The following is a 21,864-nucleotide window of genomic DNA, read 5'->3' as shown; positions in this document are numbered from 1 at the left end:
AAGGACTCCTAACTAAGGTCGGGCGTGGAGACGTGGACGCGCTCAGTGTATGTATATGCCCATACACAGAACACCCGCAAGACACCCAAGGACCGCAGGCCTCGGGTTCAACACCCCCACCCCACAGCAGGGGCGTGAGCACCGCAATCCAGACCGCGAGCACGGAATCACTTGAGGTGCAGGAGGGTGGACCAGGGCGGGAGGGCCAGGGGCTCCGCCAAGGGGCACTGCGTCACCACCAAGCTGGCAGCGGGCTTCCACCGGGCTCCGGGCACGGCCTCGCCACCCAGGCACCGCTGGCCGGCGGCCCGGGGCCTTGGTGGCCTGTCACCGCCGCCGCCGAGGCTCCCGGACGCTTCCCCACCCGAGTGCTCCGCGCTCCTCTCACCCTGCGCTCCCTTCGCCTCTAGTCTCAGAACTGGGAGAACAGGCCCGGAAACTGCGAAGACCAGTTCTTCCTTTCTGTTCTGCCCGGTGCGGCGCCCGAGATGGCGGGGTCCAGCGGCAGCAGGTCCAGGGGTTCCCAAAGGTGTGGATGGAGTCGCCAAAGCAGAAATGACACGGAGACAGCGTTCCGTGGATCAGCAGCCTAGCCAGGTGCTAGCCAGGTGCTTAGCGGCTTCTATGTCCAGGGACTGGGTATTCGCAAGCTCTCTCCGTGAAAGCTCCCTGGGAGAACGAGGACGACGAGGATGACGACGAGCACGACGACCACAGCCTGGAGCTGAGAAGCTCTGCCAAGAGGACCCTGCTTTCTTTTATAGCCCTGGAGCGTGGTGGGAGGAGCCAAATCAGCAGGCCGCCCGCTCCACCAATCAGCCGCCCCCAGGACTGAAAGCGTCACCGCTCCAGGAACAGCAGAGGGCGCCACTGGCCGGCCAAAGCGATTCCCGGGGCTCCCGGAGGACTTGGGAGATGGGTCAGGTGCCCAGGGAGGTGCGCAAGGCTCCATCTCCATGCCTCGCGGGGCGGCATCGCCGTTTTCTGCGTTGAACAGGGGGACCATACATATTTACACAGGCGCGGGTGGGGCCGGGACAAGCCAAAAGGAAAAAAGGCCACAGTAAAACTCCTAGACGTGGGCCACTCCTTTCATAGCGGAATTTGTGCTCCCGTGTATGTGTGTGGCTGTTTCTGTGTGTATGTGTGTGGGTGTTTCTCTCTCTCTCTCTCTCTCTCTCTCTCTCTCTCTCTCTCTGTGTGTGTGTGTGTGTGTGTGTGTGGTAGCGGGGGTTGGGAAGTGCGGGGGCGGGGGGCGTTTGGTGGATCGTTGTGGGGGTGGGAGTGCGTGTGTGTGTGCACATCTGCAGTCACGCACGGACACTCCTTGCTTTGAATGGTCCGTCCACACCCATGAGCACGCTTCACGCCCTGCATTCTCGCAGACAGCGTCTCCTGCTTGTCCTTCCCAGAACTGGGGAAGTCCAATCACCTGGCGCTGCCTTCCCCCGGAGGGAGGGTGGCATTGGTGCTTCTCGATCAGCCGAGGGCGGGACGGGCCATTCAGCCCCAGAACCAGTCAACCCAATCTCTGTTATCCACAGCCAAAGACTATGGTCAGCACCCGGCCATCTGGTCGACCGCCCCGCCCTGGCCCCTCCCCCATCCCCGCCCCTCTCCCTCTCTGGATGGACGGCCAGTCCCCCCACAGAGACCAAGTCCGGGCTTGGCCATCTGGTCTTACCAAAGCGTCAGTGCGTTGAAAACCTGGATCACCGTGGTTTCTAAGGAGTCCCTTCTTTTGTTGTTGTTGTGGGCATTTTATTTTTATTTTTATTTTATTTTAAGGAGGGTTTTTTGGGGGTCTTTTGTTTGTTTATTTATTTGTTTTGTTTGTTTGTTTGTTTGTTTGTTTGTTTGTTTGTTTGTGGGTTTTTTGTTTTTGTTTTTGTTTTTGTTTGGCCCCTGGGACGTATCTCATCACTGGACTTGTAGGTTCTCTTGATTTTCCAGAAGGTTCTAACAACTCTGTGTTTAGAAGGCCTTCGCTTCCTTCCGCCTTCGATGTTCCTTATGTGTCCTTCCTTTACCGTGTCCTGCAGCACTGTCGCTCTCCTTCTCTTTTGACTTTGTACTATCCTTCCGATTGTGGCTGTCTCTTGTTGAAAGCTTTTCTGGAGAGTTGCTACCGCCTCTGTTTGGACTTCTACGACTTTGTCCACCCGAGTAAACTTCTCCGCGGCCCCTTGTAAGGGGAGAATTCCTGATATGAGGTGGCGAAAAGCTCTCTGGAGGAAAGTTATCTCCATTTGCTGATGCTCGGGCCTGTGCTCCAGCAGCATAACCTGTGTGGTATTTGTCATACCACTCTCTGTATTGTCTCTCCCACTCTCGGTAATGCTCGTTTTCAAAGGGGTCTCTAAAGTCAACACTCCCGCCATAGTAAGCTTTTCTGTCATATGGTGGTGGAACTTCTCTGTATCTATTAAAATGTGCACGTCCTGTTTTCCCTTGTGGTACAGTCCGTTTATTTGGAGACTGTCCCCTAAATGCTGGAGGGGACCTTGATCGCGAAGGGCATCGCCTATATAGTGGTGACCTTGACCTAGATCGACGATATCCATGAGATCTAGACCTTGGGCGGTAATTTCGACTCTGGCCTCTGCCCCTTCTGGGGAATGGAAGTGATGGCGAATAGGAGCAAGATTGCGAGCGGCTAGCTGATCGGGAATAAGAAGGTGACCGCGTTGAACCAGGTCTTGATTTAGGGTAAGTAGAAGGACTTCTGGAGTATGAGGAACCACCATAGGGATATTGAGCCTCTCCTTTTAGCCGTCGCTGCTCTCTATAGAATTCTTCCCCGGGCCCAAGTGGTGCTCGTGTTGTTGGGATGGTATTGGAATGAGCAGTCTGCACTCCTGATGATCCCCAAGGCGTTGACAAATTGGCCGGCACTGGAGGGAACCCGGGGGGAGGGACGCTATACCCAGCAGGTGGTGACTGTCCAAGCAAAGATGGGGTTCCAAGCACAGGCACCGGGTAACCTTTCTCCTCCACAAGGGCAGTCATTGCTATTGAAGAGGTTCCCTTTGAATGCTCTGAGGCAAGGGCTGCGGCTGGCACTATTTTATGATCGGAATCCCGGAAAGGCCCATCTGATTTTTCCCAGTGGACTGAGATGGACACCGGTGCAGTTATATCAGGTCCAGGCACTGGGGTGGATGAATTTCCGGGCACAGCAGGGGCTAAGGGAGACTGATTAGAAGTTAATGAAGATATAGAGGGAGCCGGGTGGCCTGATGAAGAGGTGACTGGAGTCATCGGAGGATCTTGCTGTCTTGATATTGGAGATCTCATCAGAGGCTGTAGATTCCGCTGAATGAGAGGTCTCGGGGGCGGTATCGGGGGTGGTGGTGGGGGTAACTGTCTCCGCAGTCTTTTTGTATAACCACCAGTTCCATTTTTGAAGTTAGTAACAGCCTGTCGCAAGAATTTATTGGCAATTAAAGCATCGGGAGAGACATCATGTTGATGACACGCTGGGCACGTATGGTCCTCTGATTCCAAGAGCGCTGTTCTTATACACTCATCACAATAGCTGTTTGCACAGCAGGGAATGATAGCGGCATCAGTCACCATGTCTTTGCAGATGGGACACAGCAACTCGTCTGGGATAGGGTCGTCCTTTTCAGAAGACGAAGAGGGCTCCTCTGGTAAGAAAGGTGGCCTTTCTTTCTTCCCAATTGCATATGCCTCTGCCTCTATAGTCGGTATTGCGTAGGTTCCCGTGTTGGTGAGCTTTGCACCTCTCATGTTGGGATCTTTCACTTCCATCATGAAACTTCTGGGGATTCCAGTGCTCTTTTTAATCCTAGGGCGAGGCTCGAAGCGTTCATCCCCGTTGGTTGGGCAGTTCTTAATATAATGGCCGGGTCTACCACAGCGGAAACAGGTATAAGATGGAGGTGGTGGACCTAGAGGCTCCTTCACGTAATTGACGGGGCCGTATGCACGGCCAGATTGCGCCATCATGGCTTTAATTTTATCTTCTTCAGAAGCATTGGCTTCAGCCAGATTGGCAGTCTGCGTAAGCTGGGCCAGAGAAATAGAAGCAGAAGAGGCATCAGTGACTGTTGAAGTGCCCATCACTGGTTCCGTGCGACGTCTAGCGTCCGCCTTGCTTGTAGATTTCACACCTCCAATAGGAATTCTTCTAACAATTACAGATACATTCTTCGGGATCAGAGCATTGTCATCGGTATATTCTTCCTCGGTCTGCGCGTTGCTGATCTGCAGGTCGCACTTGGCAGCATTCAGCTTCTCTCTGCCCATAATCTGCTTCTTTAGGTCACGGAGGGAGATGTGCCGCCCATCAAAGGTGGCGATGGCATAGTTGAGTTTGGAAGCGAATTTATAATGCACACAGGCCATGGTGCCAAAGGACTCCTAACTAAGGTCGGGCGTGGAGACGTGGACGCGCTCAGTGTATGTATATGCCCATACACAGAACACCCGCAAGACACCCAAGGACCGCAGGCCTCGGGTTCAACACCCCCACCCCACAGCAGGGGCGTGAGCACCGCAATCCAGACCGCGAGCACGGAATCACTTGAGGTGCAGGAGGGTGGACCAGGGCGGGAGGGCCAGGGGCTCCGCCAAGGGGCACTGCGTCACCACCAAGCTGGCAGCGGGCTTCCACCGGGCTCCGGGCACGGCCTCGCCACCCAGGCACCGCTGGCCGGCGGCCGGGGGCCTTGGTGGCCTGTCACCGCCGCCGCCGAGGCTCCCGGACGCTTCCCCACCCGAGTGCTCCGCGCTCCTCTCACCCTGCGCTCCCTTTGCCTCTAGTCTCAGAACTGGGAGAACAGGCCCGGAAACTGCGAAGACCAGTTCTTCCTTTCTGTTCTGCCCGGTGCGGCGCCCGAGATGGCGGGGTCCAGCGGCAGCAGGTCCAGGGGTTCCCAAAGGTGTGGATGGAGTCGCCAAAGCAGAAATGACACGGAGACAGCGTTCCGTGGATCAGCAGCCTAGCCAGGTGCTAGCCAGGTGCTTAGCGGCTTCTATGTCCAGGGACTGGGTATTCGCAAGCTCTCTCCGTGAAAGCTCCCTGGGAGAACGAGGACGACGAGGATGACGACGAGCACGACGACCACAGCCTGGAGCTGAGAAGCTCTGCCAAGAGGACCCTGCTTTCTTTTATAGCCCTGGAGCGTGGTGGGAGGAGCCAAATCAGCAGGCCGCCCGCTCCACCAATCAGCCGCCCCCAGGACTGAAAGCGTCACCGCTCCAGGAACAGCAGAGGGCGCCACTGGCCGGCCAAAGCGATTCCCGGGGCTCCCGGAGGACTTGGGAGATGGGTCAGGTGCCCAGGGAGGTGCGCAAGGCTCCATCTCCATGCCTCGCGGGGCGGCATCGCCGTTTTCTGCGTTGAACAGGGGGACCATACATATTTACACAGGCGCGGGTGGGGCCGGGACAAGCCAAAAGGAAAAAAGGCCACAGTAAAACTCCTAGACGTGGGCCACTCCTTTCATAGCGGAATTTGTGCTCCCGTGTATGTGTGTGGCTGTTTCTGTGTGTATGTGTGTGGGTGTTTCTCTCTCTCTCTCTCTCTCTCTCTCTCTCTCTCTCTCTCTCTCTGTGTGTGTGTGTGTGTGTGTGTGTGTAGCGGGGGTTGGGAAGTGCGGGGGCGGGGGGCGTTTGGTGGATCGTTGTGGGGGTGGGAGTGCGTGTGTGTGTGCACATCTGCAGTCACGCACGGACACTCCTTGCTTTGAATGGTCCGTCCACACCCATGAGCACGCTTCACGCCCTGCATTCTCGCAGACAGCGTCTCCTGCTTGTCCTTCCCAGAACTGGGGAAGTCCAATCACCTGGCGCTGCCTTCCCCCGGAGGGAGGGTGGCATTGGTGCTTCTCGATCAGCCGAGGGCGGGACGGGCCATTCAGCCCCAGAACCAGTCAACCCAATCTCTGTTATCCACAGCCAAAGACTATGGTCAGCACCCGGCCATCTGGTCGACCGCCCCGCCCTGGCCCCTCCCCCATCCCCGCCCCTCTCCCTCTCTGGATGGACGGCCAGTCCCCCCACAGAGACCAAGTCCGGGCTTGGCCATCTGGTCTTACCAAAGCGTCAGTGCGTTGAAAACCTGGATCACCGTGGTTTCTAAGGAGTCCCTTCTTTTGTTGTTGTTGTGGGCATTTTATTTTTATTTTTATTTTATTTTAAGGAGGGTTTTTTGGGGGTCTTTTGTTTGTTTATTTATTTGTTTTGTTTGTTTGTTTGTTTGTTTGTTTGTTTGTTTGTGGGGTTTTTTGTTTTTGTTTTTGTTTTTGTTTGGCCCCTGGGACGTATCTCATCACTGGACTTGTAGGTTCTCTTGATTTTCCAGAAGGTTCTAACAACTCTGTGTTTAGAAGGCCTTCGCTTCCTTCCGCCTTCGATGTTCCTTATGTGTCCTTCCTTTACCGTGTCCTGCAGCACTGTCGCTCTCCTTCTCTTTTGACTTTGTACTATCCTTCCGATTGTGGCTGTCTCTTGTTGAAAGCTTTTCTGGAGAGTTGCTACCGCCTCTGTTTGGACTTCTACGACTTTGTCCACCCGAGTAAACTTCTCCGCGGCCCCTTGTAAGGGGAGAATTCCTGATATGAGGTGGCGAAAAGCTCTCCATTTGCTGATGCTCGGGCCTGTGCTCCAGCAGCATAACCTGTGTGGTATTTGTCATACCACTCTCTGTATTGTCTCTCCCACTCTCGGTAATGCTCGTTTTCAAAGGGGTCTCTAAAGTCAACACTCCCGCCATAGTAAGCTTTTCTGTCATATGGTGGTGGAACTTCTCTGTATCTATTAAAATGTGCACGTCCTGTTTTCCCTTGTGGTACAGTCCGTTTATTTGGAGACTGTCCCCTAAATGCTGGAGGGGACCTTGATCGCGAAGGGCATCGCCTATATAGTGGTGACCTTGACCTAGATCGACGATATCCATGAGATCTAGACCTTGGGCGGTAATTTCGACTCTGGCCTCTGCCCCTTCTGGGGAATGGAAGTGATGGCGAATAGGAGCAAGATTGCGAGCGGCTAGCTGATCGGGAATAAGAAGGTGACCGCGTTGAACCAGGTCTTGATTTAGGGTAAGTAGAAGGACTTCTGGAGTATGAGGAACCACCATAGGGATATTGAGCCTCTCCTTTTAGCCGTCGCTGCTCTCTATAGAATTCTTCCCCGGGCCCAAGTGGTGCTCGTGTTGTTGGGATGGTATTGGAATGAGCAGTCTGCACTCCTGATGATCCCCAAGGCGTTGACAAATTGGCCGGCACTGGAGGGAACCCGGGGGGAGGGACGCTATACCCAGCAGGTGGTGACTGTCCAAGCAAAGATGGGGTTCCAAGCACAGGCACCGGGTAACCTTTCTCCTCCACAAGGGCAGTCATTGCTATTGAAGAGGTTCCCTTTGAATGCTCTGAGGCAAGGGCTGCGGCTGGCACTATTTTATGATCGGAATCCCGGAAAGGCCCATCTGATTTTTCCCAGTGGACTGAGATGGACACCGGTGCAGTTATATCAGGTCCAGGCACTGGGGTGGATGAATTTCCGGGCACAGCAGGGGCTAAGGGAGACTGATTAGAAGTTAATGAAGATATAGAGGGAGCCGGGTGGCCTGATGAAGAGGTGACTGGAGTCATCGGAGGATCTTGCTGTCTTGATATTGGAGATCTCATCAGAGGCTGTAGATTCCGCTGAATGAGAGGTCTCGGGGGCGGTATCGGGGGTGGTGGTGGGGGTAACTGTCTCCGCAGTCTTTTTGTATAACCACCAGTTCCATTTTTGAAGTTAGTAACAGCCTGTCGCAAGAATTTATTGGCAATTAAAGCATCGGGAGAGACATCATGTTGATGACACGCTGGGCACGTATGGTCCTCTGATTCCAAGAGCGCTGTTCTTATACACTCATCACAATAGCTGTTTGCACAGCAGGGAATGATAGCGGCATCAGTCACCATGTCTTTGCAGATGGGACACAGCAACTCGTCTGGGATAGGGTCGTCCTTTTCAGAAGACGAAGAGGGCTCCTCTGGTAAGAAAGGTGGCCTTTCTTTCTTCCCAATTGCATATGCCTCTGCCTCTATAGTCGGTATTGCGTAGGTTCCCGTGTTGGTGAGCTTTGCACCTCTCATGTTGGGATCTTTCACTTCCATCATGAAACTTCTGGGGATTCCAGTGCTCTTTTTAATCCTAGGGCGAGGCTCGAAGCGTTCATCCCCGTTGGTTGGGCAGTTCTTAATATAATGGCCGGGTCTACCACAGCGGAAACAGGTATAAGATGGAGGTGGTGGACCTAGAGGCTCCTTCACGTAATTGACGGGGCCGTATGCACGGCCAGATTGCGCCATCATGGCTTTAATTTTATCTTCTTCAGAAGCATTGGCTTCAGCCAGATTGGCAGTCTGCGTAAGCTGGGCCAGAGAAATAGAAGCAGAAGAGGCATCAGTGACTGTTGAAGTGCCCATCACTGGTTCCGTGCGACGTCTAGCGTCCGCCTTGCTTGTAGATTTCACACCTCCAATAGGAATTCTTCTAACAATTACAGATACATTCTTCGGGATCAGAGCATTGTCATCGGTATATTCTTCCTCGGTCTGCGCGTTGCTGATCTGCAGGTCGCACTTGGCAGCATTCAGCTTCTCTCTGCCCATAATCTGCTTCTTTAGGTCACGGAGGGAGATGTGCCGCCCATCAAAGGTGGCGATGGCATAGTTGAGTTTGGAAGCGAATTTATAATGCACACAGGCCATGGTGCCAAAGGACTCCTAACTAAGGTCGGGCGTGGAGACGTGGACGCGCTCAGTGTATGTATATGCCCATACACAGAACACCCGCAAGACACCCAAGGACCGCAGGCCTCGGGTTCAACACCCCCACCCCACAGCAGGGGCGTGAGCACCGCAATCCAGACCGCGAGCACGGAATCACTTGAGGTGCAGGAGGGTGGACCAGGGCGGGAGGGCCAGGGGCTCCGCCAAGGGGCACTGCGTCACCACCAAGCTGGCAGCGGGCTTCCACCGGGCTCCGGGCACGGCCTCGCCACCCAGGCACCGCTGGCCGGCGGCCGGGGGCCTTGGTGGCCTGTCACCGCCGCCGCCGAGGCTCCCGGACGCTTCCCCACCCGAGTGCTCCGCGCTCCTCTCACCCTGCGCTCCCTTCGCCTCTAGTCTCAGAACTGGGAGAACAGGCCCGGAAACTGCGAAGACCAGTTCTTCCTTTCTGTTCTGCCCGGTGCGGCGCCCGAGATGGCGGGGTCCAGCGGCAGCAGGTCCAGGGGTTCCCAAAGGTGTGGATGGAGTCGCCAAAGCAGAAATGACACGGAGACAGCGTTCCGTGGATCAGCAGCCTAGCCAGGTGCTAGCCAGGTGCTTAGCGGCTTCTATGTCCAGGGACTGGGTATTCGCAAGCTCTCTCCGTGAAAGCTCCCTGGGAGAACGAGGACGACGAGGATGACGACGAGCACGACGACCACAGCCTGGAGCTGAGAAGCTCTGCCAAGAGGACCCTGCTTTCTTTTATAGCCCTGGAGCGTGGTGGGAGGAGCCAAATCAGCAGGCCGCCCGCTCCACCAATCAGCCGCCCCCAGGACTGAAAGCGTCACCGCTCCAGGAACAGCAGAGGGCGCCACTGGCCGGCCAAAGCGATTCCCGGGGCTCCCGGAGGACTTGGGAGATGGGTCAGGTGCCCAGGGAGGTGCGCAAGGCTCCATCTCCATGCCTCGCGGGGCGGCATCGCCGTTTTCTGCGTTGAACAGGGGGACCATACATATTTACACAGGCGCGGGTGGGGCCGGGACAAGCCAAAAGGAAAAAAGGCCACAGTAAAACTCCTAGACGTGGGCCACTCCTTTCATAGCGGAATTTGTGCTCCCGTGTATGTGTGTGGCTGTTTCTGTGTGTATGTGTGTGGGTGTTTCTCTCTCTCTCTCTCTCTCTCTCTCTCTCTCTCTCTCTCTCTCTCTCTCTGTGTGTGTGTGGTAGCGGGGGTTGGGAAGTGCGGGGGCGGGGGGCGTTTGGTGGATCGTTGTGGGGGTGGGAGTGCGTGTGTGTGTGCACATCTGCAGTCACGCACGGACACTCCTTGCTTTGAATGGTCCGTCCACACCCATGAGCACGCTTCACGCCCTGCATTCTCGCAGACAGCGTCTCCTGCTTGTCCTTCCCAGAACTGGGGAAGTCCAATCACCTGGCGCTGCCTTCCCCCGGAGGGAGGGTGGCATTGGTGCTTCTCGATCAGCCGAGGGCGGGACGGGCCATTCAGCCCCAGAACCAGTCAACCCAATCTCTGTTATCCACAGCTAAAGACTATGGTCAGCACCCGGCCATCTGGTCGACCGCCCCGCCCTGGCCCCTCCCCCATCCCCGCCCCTCTCCCTCTCTGGATGGACGGCCAGTCCCCCCACAGAGACCAAGTCCGGGCTTGGCCATCTGGTCTTACCAAAGCGTCAGTGCGTTGAAAACCTGGATCACCGTGGTTTCTAAGGAGTCCCTTCTTTTGTTGTTGTTGTGGGCATTTTATTTTTATTTTTATTTTACTTTAAGGAGGGTTTTTTGGGGGTCTTTTGTTTGTTTATTTATTTGTTTTGTTTGTTTGTTTGTTTGTGGGGTTTTTGTTTTTGTTTTTGTTTTTGTTTTTGTTTGGCCCCTGGGACGTATCTCATCACTGGACTTGTAGGTTCTCTTGATTTTCCAGAAGGTTCTAACAACTCTGTGTTTAGAAGGCCTTCGCTTCCTTCCGCCTTCGATGTTCCTTATGTGTCCTTCCTTTACCGTGTCCTGCAGCACTGTCGCTCTCCTTCTCTTTTGACTTTGTACTATCCTTCCGATTGTGGCTGTCTCTTGTTGAAAGCTTTTCTGGAGAGTTGCTACCGCCTATGTTTGGACTTCTACGACTTTGTCCACCCGAGTAAACTTCTCCGCGGCCCCTTGTAAGGGGAGAATTCCTGATATGAGGTGGCGAAAAGCTCTCTGGAGGAAAGTTATCTCCATTTGCTGATGCTCGGGCCTGTGCTCCAGCAGCATAACCTGTGTGGTATTTGTCATACCACTCTCTGTATTGTCTCTCCCACTCTCGGTAATGCTCGTTTTCAAAGGGGTCTCTAAAGTCAACACTCCCGCCATAGTAAGCTTTTCTGTCATATGGTGGTGGAACTTCTCTGTATCTATTAAAATGTGCACGTCCTGTTTTCCCTTGTGGTACAGTCCGTTTATTTGGAGACTGTCCCCTAAATGCTGGAGGGGACCTTGATCGCGAAGGGCATCGCCTATATAGTGGTGACCTTGACCTAGATCGACGATATCCATGAGATCTAGACCTTGGGCGGTAATTTCGACTCTGGCCTCTGCCCCTTCTGGGGAATGGAAGTGATGGCGAATAGGAGCAAGATTGCGAGCGGCTAGCTGATCGGGAATAAGAAGGTGACCGCGTTGAACCAGGTCTTGATTTAGGGTAAGTAGAAGGACTTCTGGAGTATGAGGAACCACCATAGGGATATTGAGCCTCTCCTTTTAGCCGTCGCTGCTCTCTATAGAATTCTTCCCCGGGCCCAAGTGGTGCTCGTGTTGTTGGGATGGTATTGGAATGAGCAGTCTGCACTCCTGATGATCCCCAAGGCGTTGACAAATTGGCCGGCACTGGAGGGAACCCGGGGGGAGGGACGCTATACCCAGCAGGTGGTGACTGTCCAAGCAAAGATGGGGTTCCAAGCACAGGCACCGGGTAACCTTTCTCCTCCACAAGGGCAGTCATTGCTATTGAAGAGGTTCCCTTTGAATGCTCTGAGGCAAGGGCTGCGGCTGGCACTATTTTATGATCGGAATCCCGGAAAGGCCCATCTGATTTTTCCCAGTGGACTGAGATGGACACCGGTGCAGTTATATCAGGTCCAGGCACTGGGGTGGATGAATTTCCGGGCACAGCAGGGGCTAAGGGAGACTGATTAGAAGTTAATGAAGATATAGAGGGAGCCGGGTGGCCTGATGAAGAGGTGACTGGAGTCATCGGAGGATCTTGCTGTCTTGATATTGGAGATCTCATCAGAGGCTGTAGATTCCGCTGAATGAGAGGTCTCGGGGGCGGTATCGGGGGTGGTGGTGGGGGTAACTGTCTCCGCAGTCTTTTTGTATAACCACCAGTTCCATTTTTGAAGTTAGTAACAGCCTGTCGCAAGAATTTATTGGCAATTAAAGCATCGGGAGAGACATCATGTTGATGACACGCTGGGCACGTATGGTCCTCTGATTCCAAGAGCGCTGTTCTTATACACTCATCACAATAGCTGTTTGCACAGCAGGGAATGATAGCGGCATCAGTCACCATGTCTTTGCAGATGGGACACAGCAACTCGTCTGGGATAGGGTCGTCCTTTTCAGAAGACGAAGAGGGCTCCTCTGGTAAGAAAGGTGGCCTTTCTTTCTTCCCAATTGCATATGCCTCTGCCTCTATAGTCGGTATTGCGTAGGTTCCCGTGTTGGTGAGCTTTGCACCTCTCATGTTGGGATCTTTCACTTCCATCATGAAACTTCTGGGGATTCCAGTGCTCTTTTTAATCCTAGGGCGAGGCTCGAAGCGTTCATCCCCGTTGGTTGGGCAGTTCTTAATATAATGGCCGGGTCTACCACAGCGGAAACAGGTATAAGATGGAGGTGGTGGACCTAGAGGCTCCTTCACGTAATTGACGGGGCCGTATGCACGGCCAGATTGCGCCATCATGGCTTTAATTTTATCTTCTTCAGAAGCATTGGCTTCAGCCAGATTGGCAGTCTGCGTAAGCTGGGCCAGAGAAATAGAAGCAGAAGAGGCATCAGTGACTGTTGAAGTGCCCATCACTGGTTCCGTGCGACGTCTAGCGTCCGCCTTGCTTGTAGATTTCACACCTCCAATAGGAATTCTTCTAACAATTACAGATACATTCTTCGGGATCAGAGCATTGTCATCGGTATATTCTTCCTCGGTCTGCGCGTTGCTGATCTGCAGGTCGCACTTGGCAGCATTCAGCTTCTCTCTGCCCATAATCTGCTTCTTTAGGTCACGGAGGGAGATGTGCCGCCCATCAAAGGTGGCGATGGCATAGTTGAGTTTGGAAGCGAATTTATAATGCACACAGGCCATGGTGCCAAAGGACTCCTAACTAAGGTCGGGCGTGGAGACGTGGACGCGCTCAGTGTATGTATATGCCCATACACAGAACACCCGCAAGACACCCAAGGACCGCAGGCCTCGGGTTCAACACCCCCACCCCACAGCAGGGGCGTGAGCACCGCAATCCAGACCGCGAGCACGGAATCACTTGAGGTGCAGGAGGGTGGACCAGGGCGGGAGGGCCAGGGGCTCCGCCAAGGGGCACTGCGTCACCACCAAGCTGGCAGCGGGCTTCCACCGGGCTCCGGGCACGGCCTCGCCACCCAGGCACCGCTGGCCGGCGGCCGGGGGCCTTGGTGGCCTGTCACCGCCGCCGCCGAGGCTCCCGGACGCTTCCCCACCCGAGTGCTCCGCGCTCCTCTCACCCTGCGCTCCCTTCGCCTCTAGTCTCAGAACTGGGAGAACAGGCCCGGAAACTGCGAAGACCAGTTCTTCCTTTCTGTTCTGCCCGGTGCGGCGCCCGAGATGGCGGGGTCCAGCGGCAGCAGGTCCAGGGGTTCCCAAAGGTGTGGATGGAGTCGCCAAAGCAGAAATGACACGGAGACAGCGTTCCGTGGATCAGCAGCCTAGCCAGGTGCTAGCCAGGTGCTTAGCGGCTTCTATGTCCAGGGACTGGGTATTCGCAAGCTCTCTCCGTGAAAGCTCCCTGGGAGAACGAGGACGACGAGGATGACGACGAGCACGACGACCACAGCCTGGAGCTGAGAAGCTCTGCCAAGAGGACCCTGCTTTCTTTTATAGCCCTGGAGCGTGGTGGGAGGAGCCAAATCAGCAGGCCGCCCGCTCCACCAATCAGCCGCCCCCAGGACTGAAAGCGTCACCGCTCCAGGAACAGCAGAGGGCGCCACTGGCCGGCCAAAGCGATTCCCGGGGCTCCCGGAGGACTTGGGAGATGGGTCAGGTGCCCAGGGAGGTGCGCAAGGCTCCATCTCCATGCCTCGCGGGGCGGCATCGCCGTTTTCTGCGTTGAACAGGGGGACCATACATATTTACACAGGCGCGGGTGGGGCCGGGACAAGCCAAAAGGAAAAAAGGCCACAGTAAAACTCCTAGACGTGGGCCACTCCTTTCATAGCGGAATTTGTGCTCCCGTGTATGTGTGTGGCTGTTTCTGTGTGTATGTGTGTGGGTGTTTCTCTCTCTCTCTCTCTCTCTCTCTCTCTCTCTCTCTCTCTCTCTCTCTCTGTGTGTGTGTGGTAGCGGGGGTTGGGAAGTGCGGGGGCGGGGGGCGTTTGGTGGATCGTTGTGGGGGTGGGAGTGCGTGTGTGTGTGCACATCTGCAGTCACGCACGGACACTCCTTGCTTTGAATGGTCCGTCCACACCCATGAGCACGCTTCACGCCCTGCATTCTCGCAGACAGCGTCTCCTGCTTGTCCTTCCCAGAACTGGGGAAGTCCAATCACCTGGCGCTGCCTTCCCCCGGAGGGAGGGTGGCATTGGTGCTTCTCGATCAGCCGAGGGCGGGACGGGCCATTCAGCCCCAGAACCAGTCAACCCAATCTCTGTTATCCACAGCTAAAGACTATGGTCAGCACCCGGCCATCTGGTCGACCGCCCCGCCCTGGCCCCTCCCCCATCCCCGCCCCTCTCCCTCTCTGGATGGACGGCCAGTCCCCCCACAGAGACCAAGTCCGGGCTTGGCCATCTGGTCTTACCAAAGCGTCAGTGCGTTGAAAACCTGGATCACCGTGGTTTCTAAGGAGTCCCTTCTTTTGTTGTTGTTGTGGGCATTTTATTTTTATTTTTATTTTACTTTAAGGAGGGTTTTTTGGGGGTCTTTTGTTTGTTTATTTATTTGTTTTGTTTGTTTGTTTGTTTGTGGGGTTTTTGTTTTTGTTTTTGTTTTTGTTTTTGTTTGGCCCCTGGGACGTATCTCATCACTGGACTTGTAGGTTCTCTTGATTTTCCAGAAGGTTCTAACAACTCTGTGTTTAGAAGGCCTTCGCTTCCTTCCGCCTTCGATGTTCCTTATGTGTCCTTCCTTTACCGTGTCCTGCAGCACTGTCGCTCTCCTTCTCTTTTGACTTTGTACTATCCTTCCGATTGTGGCTGTCTCTTGTTGAAAGCTTTTCTGGAGAGTTGCTACCGCCTATGTTTGGACTTCTACGACTTTGTCCACCCGAGTAAACTTCTCCGCGGCCCCTTGTAAGGGGAGAATTCCTGATATGAGGTGGCGAAAAGCTCTCTGGAGGAAAGTTATCTCCATTTGCTGATGCTCGGGCCTGTGCTCCAGCAGCATAACCTGTGTGGTATTTGTCATACCACTCTCTGTATTGTCTCTCCCACTCTCGGTAATGCTCGTTTTCAAAGGGGTCTCTAAAGTCAACACTCCCGCCATAGTAAGCTTTTCTGTCATATGGTGGTGGAACTTCTCTGTATCTATTAAAATGTGCACGTCCTGTTTTCCCTTGTGGTACAGTCCGTTTATTTGGAGACTGTCCCCTAAATGCTGGAGGGGACCTTGATCGCGAAGGGCATCGCCTATATAGTGGTGACCTTGACCTAGATCGACGATATCCATGAGATCTAGACCTTGGGCGGTAATTTCGACTCTGGCCTCTGCCCCTTCTGGGGAATGGAAGTGATGGCGAATAGGAGCAAGATTGCGAGCGGCTAGCTGATCGGGAATAAGAAGGTGACCGCGTTGAACCAGGTCTTGATTTAGGGTAAGTAGAAGGACTTCTGGAGTATGAGGAACCACCATAGGGATATTGAGCCTCTCCTTTTAGCCGTCGCTGCTCTCTATAGAATTCTTCCCCGGGCCCAAGTGGTGCTCGTGTTGTTGGGATGGTATTGGAATGAGCAGTCTGCACTCCTGATGATCCCCAAGGCGTTGACAAATTGGCCGGCACTGGAGGGAACCCGGGGGGAGGGACGCTATACCCAGCAGGTGGTGACTGTCCAAGCAAAGATGGGGTTCCAAGCACAGGCACCGGGTAACCTTTCTCCTCCACAAGGGCAGTCATTGCTATTGAAGAGGTTCCCTTTGAATGCTCTGAGGCAAGGGCTGCGGCTGGCACTATTTTATGATCGGAATCCCGGAAAGGCCCATCTGATTTTTCCCAGTGGACTGAGATGGACACCGGTGCAGTTATATCAGGTCCAGGCACTGGGGTGGATGAATTTCCGGGCACAGCAGGGGCTAAGGGAGACTGATTAGAAGTTAATGAAGATATAGAGGGAGCCGGGTGGCCTGATGAAGAGGTGACTGGAGTCATCGGAGGATCTTGCTGTCTTGATATTGGAGATCTCATCAGAGGCTGTAGATTCCGCTGAATGAGAGGTCTCGGGGGCGGTATCGGGGGTGGTGGTGGGGGTAACTGTCTCCGCAGTCTTTTTGTATAACCACCAGTTCCATTTTTGAAGTTAGTAACAGCCTGTCGCAAGAATTTATTGGCAATTAAAGCATCGGGAGAGACATCATGTTGATGACACGCTGGGCACGTATGGTCCTCTGATTCCAAGAGCGCTGTTCTTATACACTCATCACAATAGCTGTTTGCACAGCAGGGAATGATAGCGGCATCAGTCACCATGTCTTTGCAGATGGGACACAGCAACTCGTCTGGGATAGGGTCGTCCTTTTCAGAAGACGAAGAGGGCTCCTCTGGTAAGAAAGGTGGCCTTTCTTTCTTCCCAATTGCATATGCCTCTGCCTCTATAGTCGGTATTGCGTAGGTTCCCGTGTTGGTGAGCTTTGCACCTCTCATGTTGGGATCTTTCACTTCCATCATGAAACTTCTGGGGATTCCAGTGCTCTTTTTAATCCTAGGGCGAGGCTCGAAGCGTTCATCCCCGTTGGTTGGGCAGTTCTTAATATAATGGCCGGGTCTACCACAGCGGAAACAGGTATAAGATGGAGGTGGTGGACCTAGAGGCTCCTTCACGTAATTGACGGGGCCGTATGCACGGCCAGATTGCGCCATCATGGCTTTAATTTTATCTTCTTCAGAAGCATTGGCTTCAGCCAGATTGGCAGTCTGCGTAAGCTGGGCCAGAGAAATAGAAGCAGAAGAGGCATCAGTGACTGTTGAAGTGCCCATCACTGGTTCCGTGCGACGTCTAGCGTCCGCCTTGCTTGTAGATTTCACACCTCCAATAGGAATTCTTCTAACAATTACAGATACATTCTTCGGGATCAGAGCATTGTCATCGGTATATTCTTCCTCGGTCTGCGCGTTGCTGATCTGCAGGTCGCACTTGGCAGCATTCAGCTTCTCTCTGCCCATAATCTGCTTCTTTAGGTCACGGAGGGAGATGTGCCGCCCATCAAAGGTGGCGATGGCATAGTTGAGTTTGGAAGCGAATTTATAATGCACACAGGCCATGGTGCCAAAGGACTCCTAACTAAGGTCGGGCGTGGAGACGTGGACGCGCTCAGTGTATGTATATGCCCATACACAGAACACCCGCAAGACACCCAAGGACCGCAGGCCTCGGGTTCAACACCCCCACCCCACAGCAGGGGCGTGAGCACCGCAATCCAGACCGCGAGCACGGAATCACTTGAGGTGCAGGAGGGTGGACCAGGGCGGGAGGGCCAGGGGCTCCGCCAAGGGGCACTGCGTCACCACCAAGCTGGCAGCGGGCTTCCACCGGGCTCCGGGCACGGCCTCGCCACCCAGGCACCGCTGGCCGGCGGCCGGGGGCCTTGGTGGCCTGTCACCGCCGCCGCCGAGGCTCCCGGACGCTTCCCCACCCGAGTGCTCCGCGCTCCTCTCACCCTGCGCTCCCTTCGCCTCTAGTCTCAGAACTGGGAGAACAGGCCCGGAAACTGCGAAGACCAGTTCTTCCTTTCTGTTCTGCCCGGTGCGGCGCCCGAGATGGCGGGGTCCAGCGGCAGCAGGTCCAGGGGTTCCCAAAGGTGTGGATGGAGTCGCCAAAGCAGAAATGACACGGAGACAGCGTTCCGTGGATCAGCAGCCTAGCCAGGTGCTAGCCAGGTGCTTAGCGGCTTCTATGTCCAGGGACTGGGTATTCGCAAGCTCTCTCCGTGAAAGCTCCCTGGGAGAACGAGGACGACGAGGATGACGACGAGCACGACGACCACAGCCTGGAGCTGAGAAGCTCTGCCAAGAGGACCCTGCTTTCTTTTATAGCCCTGGAGCGTGGTGGGAGGAGCCAAATCAGCAGGCCGCCCGCTCCACCAATCAGCCGCCCCCAGGACTGAAAGCGTCACCGCTCCAGGAACAGCAGAGGGCGCCACTGGCCGGCCAAAGCGATTCCCGGGGCTCCCGGAGGACTTGGGAGATGGGTCAGGTGCCCAGGGAGGTGCGCAAGGCTCCATCTCCATGCCTCGCGGGGCGGCATCGCCGTTTTCTGCGTTGAACAGGGGGACCATACATATTTACACAGGCGCGGGTGGGGCCGGGACAAGCCAAAAGGAAAAAAGGCCACAGTAAAACTCCTAGACGTGGGCCACTCCTTTCATAGCGGAATTTGTGCTCCCGTGTATGTGTGTGGCTGTTTCTGTGTGTATGTGTGTGGGTGTTTCTCTCTCTCTCTCTCTCTCTCTCTCTCTCTCTCTCTCTCTCTCTGTGTGTGTGTGTGTGGTAGCGGGGGTTGGGAAGTGCGGGGGCGGGGGGCGTTTGGTGGATCGTTGTGGGGGTGGGAGTGCGTGTGTGTGTGCACATCTGCAGTCACGCACGGACACTCCTTGCTTTGAATGGTCCGTCCACACCCATGAGCACGCTTCACGCCCTGCATTCTCGCAGACAGCGTCTCCTGCTTGTCCTTCCCAGAACTGGGGAAGTCCAATCACCTGGCGCTGCCTTCCCCCGGAGGGAGGGTGGCATTGGTGCTTCTCGATCAGCCGAGGGCGGGACGGGCCATTCAGCCCCAGAACCAGTCAACCCAATCTCTGTTATCCACAGCTAAAGACTATGGTCAGCACCCGGCCATCTGGTCGACCGCCCCGCCCTGGCCCCTCCCCCATCCCCGCCCCTCTCCCTCTCTGGATGGACGGCCAGTCCCCCCACAGAGACCAAGTCCGGGCTTGGCCATCTGGTCTTACCAAAGCGTCAGTGCGTTGAAAACCTGGATCACCGTGGTTTCTAAGGAGTCCCTTCTTTTGTTGTTGTTGTGGGCATTTTATTTTTATTTTTATTTTACTTTAAGGAGGGTTTTTTGGGGGTCTTTTGTTTGTTTATTTATTTGTTTTGTTTGTTTGTTTGTTTGTGGGGTTTTTGTTTTTGTTTTTGTTTTTGTTTTTGTTTGGCCCCTGGGACGTATCTCATCACTGGACTTGTAGGTTCTCTTGATTTTCCAGAAGGTTCTAACAACTCTGTGTTTAGAAGGCCTTCGCTTCCTTCCGCCTTCGATGTTCCTTATGTGTCCTTCCTTTACCGTGTCCTGCAGCACTGTCGCTCTCCTTCTCTTTTGACTTTGTACTATCCTTCCGATTGTGGCTGTCTCTTGTTGAAAGCTTTTCTGGAGAGTTGCTACCGCCTATGTTTGGACTTCTACGACTTTGTCCACCCGAGTAAACTTCTCCGCGGCCCCTTGTAAGGGGAGAATTCCTGATATGAGGTGGCGAAAAGCTCTCTGGAGGAAAGTTATCTCCATTTGCTGATGCTCGGGCCTGTGCTCCAGCAGCATAACCTGTGTGGTATTTGTCATACCACTCTCTGTATTGTCTCTCCCACTCTCGGTAATGCTCGTTTTCAAAGGGGTCTCTAAAGTCAACACTCCCGCCATAGTAAGCTTTTCTGTCATATGGTGGTGGAACTTCTCTGTATCTATTAAAATGTGCACGTCCTGTTTTCCCTTGTGGTACAGTCCGTTTATTTGGAGACTGTCCCCTAAATGCTGGAGGGGACCTTGATCGCGAAGGGCATCGCCTATATAGTGGTGACCTTGACCTAGATCGACGATATCCATGAGATCTAGACCTTGGGCGGTAATTTCGACTCTGGCCTCTGCCCCTTCTGGGGAATGGAAGTGATGGCGAATAGGAGCAAGATTGCGAGCGGCTAGATGATCGGGAATAAGAAGGTGACCGCGTTGAACCAGGTCTTGATTTAGGGTAAGTAGAAGGACTTCTGGAGTATGAGGAACCACCATAGGGATATTGAGCCTCTCCTTTTAGCCGTCGCTGCTCTCTATAGAATTCTTCCCCGGGCCCAAGTGGTGCTCGTGTTGTTGGGATGGTATTGGAATGAGCAGTCTGCACTCCTGATGATCCCCAAGGCGTTGACAAATTGGCCGGCACTGGAGGGAACCCGGGGGGAGGGACGCTATACCCAGCAGGTGGTGACTGTCCAAGCAAAGATGGGGTTCCAAGCACAGGCACCGGGTAACCTTTCTCCTCCACAAGGGCAGTCATTGCTATTGAAGAGGTTCCCTTTGAATGCTCTGAGGCAAGGGCTGCGGCTGGCACTATTTTATGATCGGAATCCCGGAAAGGCCCATCTGATTTTTCCCAGTGGACTGAGATGGACACCGGTGCAGTTATATCAGGTCCAGGCACTGGGGTGGATGAATTTCCGGGCACAGCAGGGGCTAAGGGAGACTGATTAGAAGTTAATGAAGATATAGAGGGAGCCGGGTGGCCTGATGAAGAGGTGACTGGAGTCATCGGAGGATCTTGCTGTCTTGATATTGGAGATCTCATCAGAGGCTGTAGATTCCGCTGAATGAGAGGTCTCGGGGGCGGTATCGGGGGTGGTGGTGGGGGTAACTGTCTCCGCAGTCTTTTTGTATAACCACCAGTTCCATTTTTGAAGTTAGTAACAGCCTGTCGCAAGAATTTATTGGCAATTAAAGCATCGGGAGAGACATCATGTTGATGACACGCTGGGCACGTATGGTCCTCTGATTCCAAGAGCGCTGTTCTTATACACTCATCACAATAGCTGTTTGCACAGCAGGGAATGATAGCGGCATCAGTCACCATGTCTTTGCAGATGGGACACAGCAACTCGTCTGGGATAGGGTCGTCCTTTTCAGAAGACGAAGAGGGCTCCTCTGGTAAGAAAGGTGGCCTTTCTTTCTTCCCAATTGCATATGCCTCTGCCTCTATAGTCGGTATTGCGTAGGTTCCCGTGTTGGTGAGCTTTGCACCTCTCATGTTGGGATCTTTCACTTCCATCATGAAACTTCTGGGGATTCCAGTGCTCTTTTTAATCCTAGGGCGAGGCTCGAAGCGTTCATCCCCGTTGGTTGGGCAGTTCTTAATATAATGGCCGGGTCTACCACAGCGGAAACAGGTATAAGATGGAGGTGGTGGACCTAGAGGCTCCTTCACGTAATTGACGGGGCCGTATGCACGGCCAGATTGCGCCATCATGGCTTTAATTTTATCTTCTTCAGAAGCATTGGCTTCAGCCAGATTGGCAGTCTGCGTAAGCTGGGCCAGAGAAATAGAAGCAGAAGAGGCATCAGTGACTGTTGAAGTGCCCATCACTGGTTCCGTGCGACGTCTAGCGTCCGCCTTGCTTGTAGATTTCACACCTCCAATAGGAATTCTTCTAACAATTACAGATACATTCTTCGGGATCAGAGCATTGTCATCGGTATATTCTTCCTCGGTCTGCGCGTTGCTGATCTGCAGGTCGCACTTGGCAGCATTCAGCTTCTCTCTGCCCATAATCTGCTTCTTTAGGTCACGGAGGGAGATGTGCCGCCCATCAAAGGTGGCGATGGCATAGTTGAGTTTGGAAGCGAATTTATAATGCACACAGGCCATGGTGCCAAAGGACTCCTAACTAAGGTCGGGCGTGGAGACGTGGACGCGCTCAGT

The 21,864-nt window shown here is 54.2% G+C and overlaps 5 protein-coding genes across 5 annotated transcripts; all 5 read right to left on the bottom strand.

Moving 5' to 3' along the window:
* Nucleotides 1-167: 167 nt before the first annotated feature.
* LOC132234375 (E3 ubiquitin-protein ligase RBBP6-like) lies at nt 168-4,371 on the bottom strand. The gene is given in 3 exon segments (XM_059695379.1): nt 168-418; nt 1,930-1,992; nt 1,995-4,371. Coding segments are annotated over 3 exon segments (2,691 nt in total).
* Nucleotides 4,372-4,545: 174 nt separating this feature from the next.
* Nucleotides 4,546-8,732, bottom strand: LOC132234374 (E3 ubiquitin-protein ligase RBBP6-like). Its single transcript, XM_059695378.1, is given in 4 exon segments — nt 4,546-4,796; nt 6,308-6,370; nt 6,373-6,608; nt 6,610-8,732. Coding segments are annotated over 4 exon segments (2,673 nt in total).
* A 174-nt stretch (nt 8,733-8,906) lies between these two features.
* Nucleotides 8,907-13,092, bottom strand: LOC132234373 (E3 ubiquitin-protein ligase RBBP6-like). The gene is given in 3 exon segments (XM_059695377.1): nt 8,907-9,157; nt 10,651-10,713; nt 10,716-13,092. Coding segments are annotated over 3 exon segments (2,691 nt in total).
* Nucleotides 13,093-13,266: 174 nt separating this feature from the next.
* On the bottom strand, nt 13,267-17,452 carry LOC132234372 (E3 ubiquitin-protein ligase RBBP6-like). The gene is given in 3 exon segments (XM_059695376.1): nt 13,267-13,517; nt 15,011-15,073; nt 15,076-17,452. Coding segments are annotated over 3 exon segments (2,691 nt in total).
* Nucleotides 17,453-17,626: 174 nt separating this feature from the next.
* Nucleotides 17,627-21,810, bottom strand: LOC132234371 (E3 ubiquitin-protein ligase RBBP6-like). Its single transcript, XM_059695375.1, is given in 3 exon segments — nt 17,627-17,877; nt 19,369-19,431; nt 19,434-21,810. Coding segments are annotated over 3 exon segments (2,691 nt in total).
* Between the last annotated feature and the right edge of the window lie 54 nt (nt 21,811-21,864).

Source organism: Myotis daubentonii, chromosome 5 (assembly GCF_963259705.1).
Source record: "Myotis daubentonii chromosome 5, mMyoDau2.1, whole genome shotgun sequence".
Taxonomy (NCBI): Eukaryota; Metazoa; Chordata; class Mammalia; order Chiroptera; family Vespertilionidae; genus Myotis; species Myotis daubentonii.
Note: the sequence above shows the minus strand (reverse complement) of the source record. Positions and strands in the feature narration are given on the sequence as shown.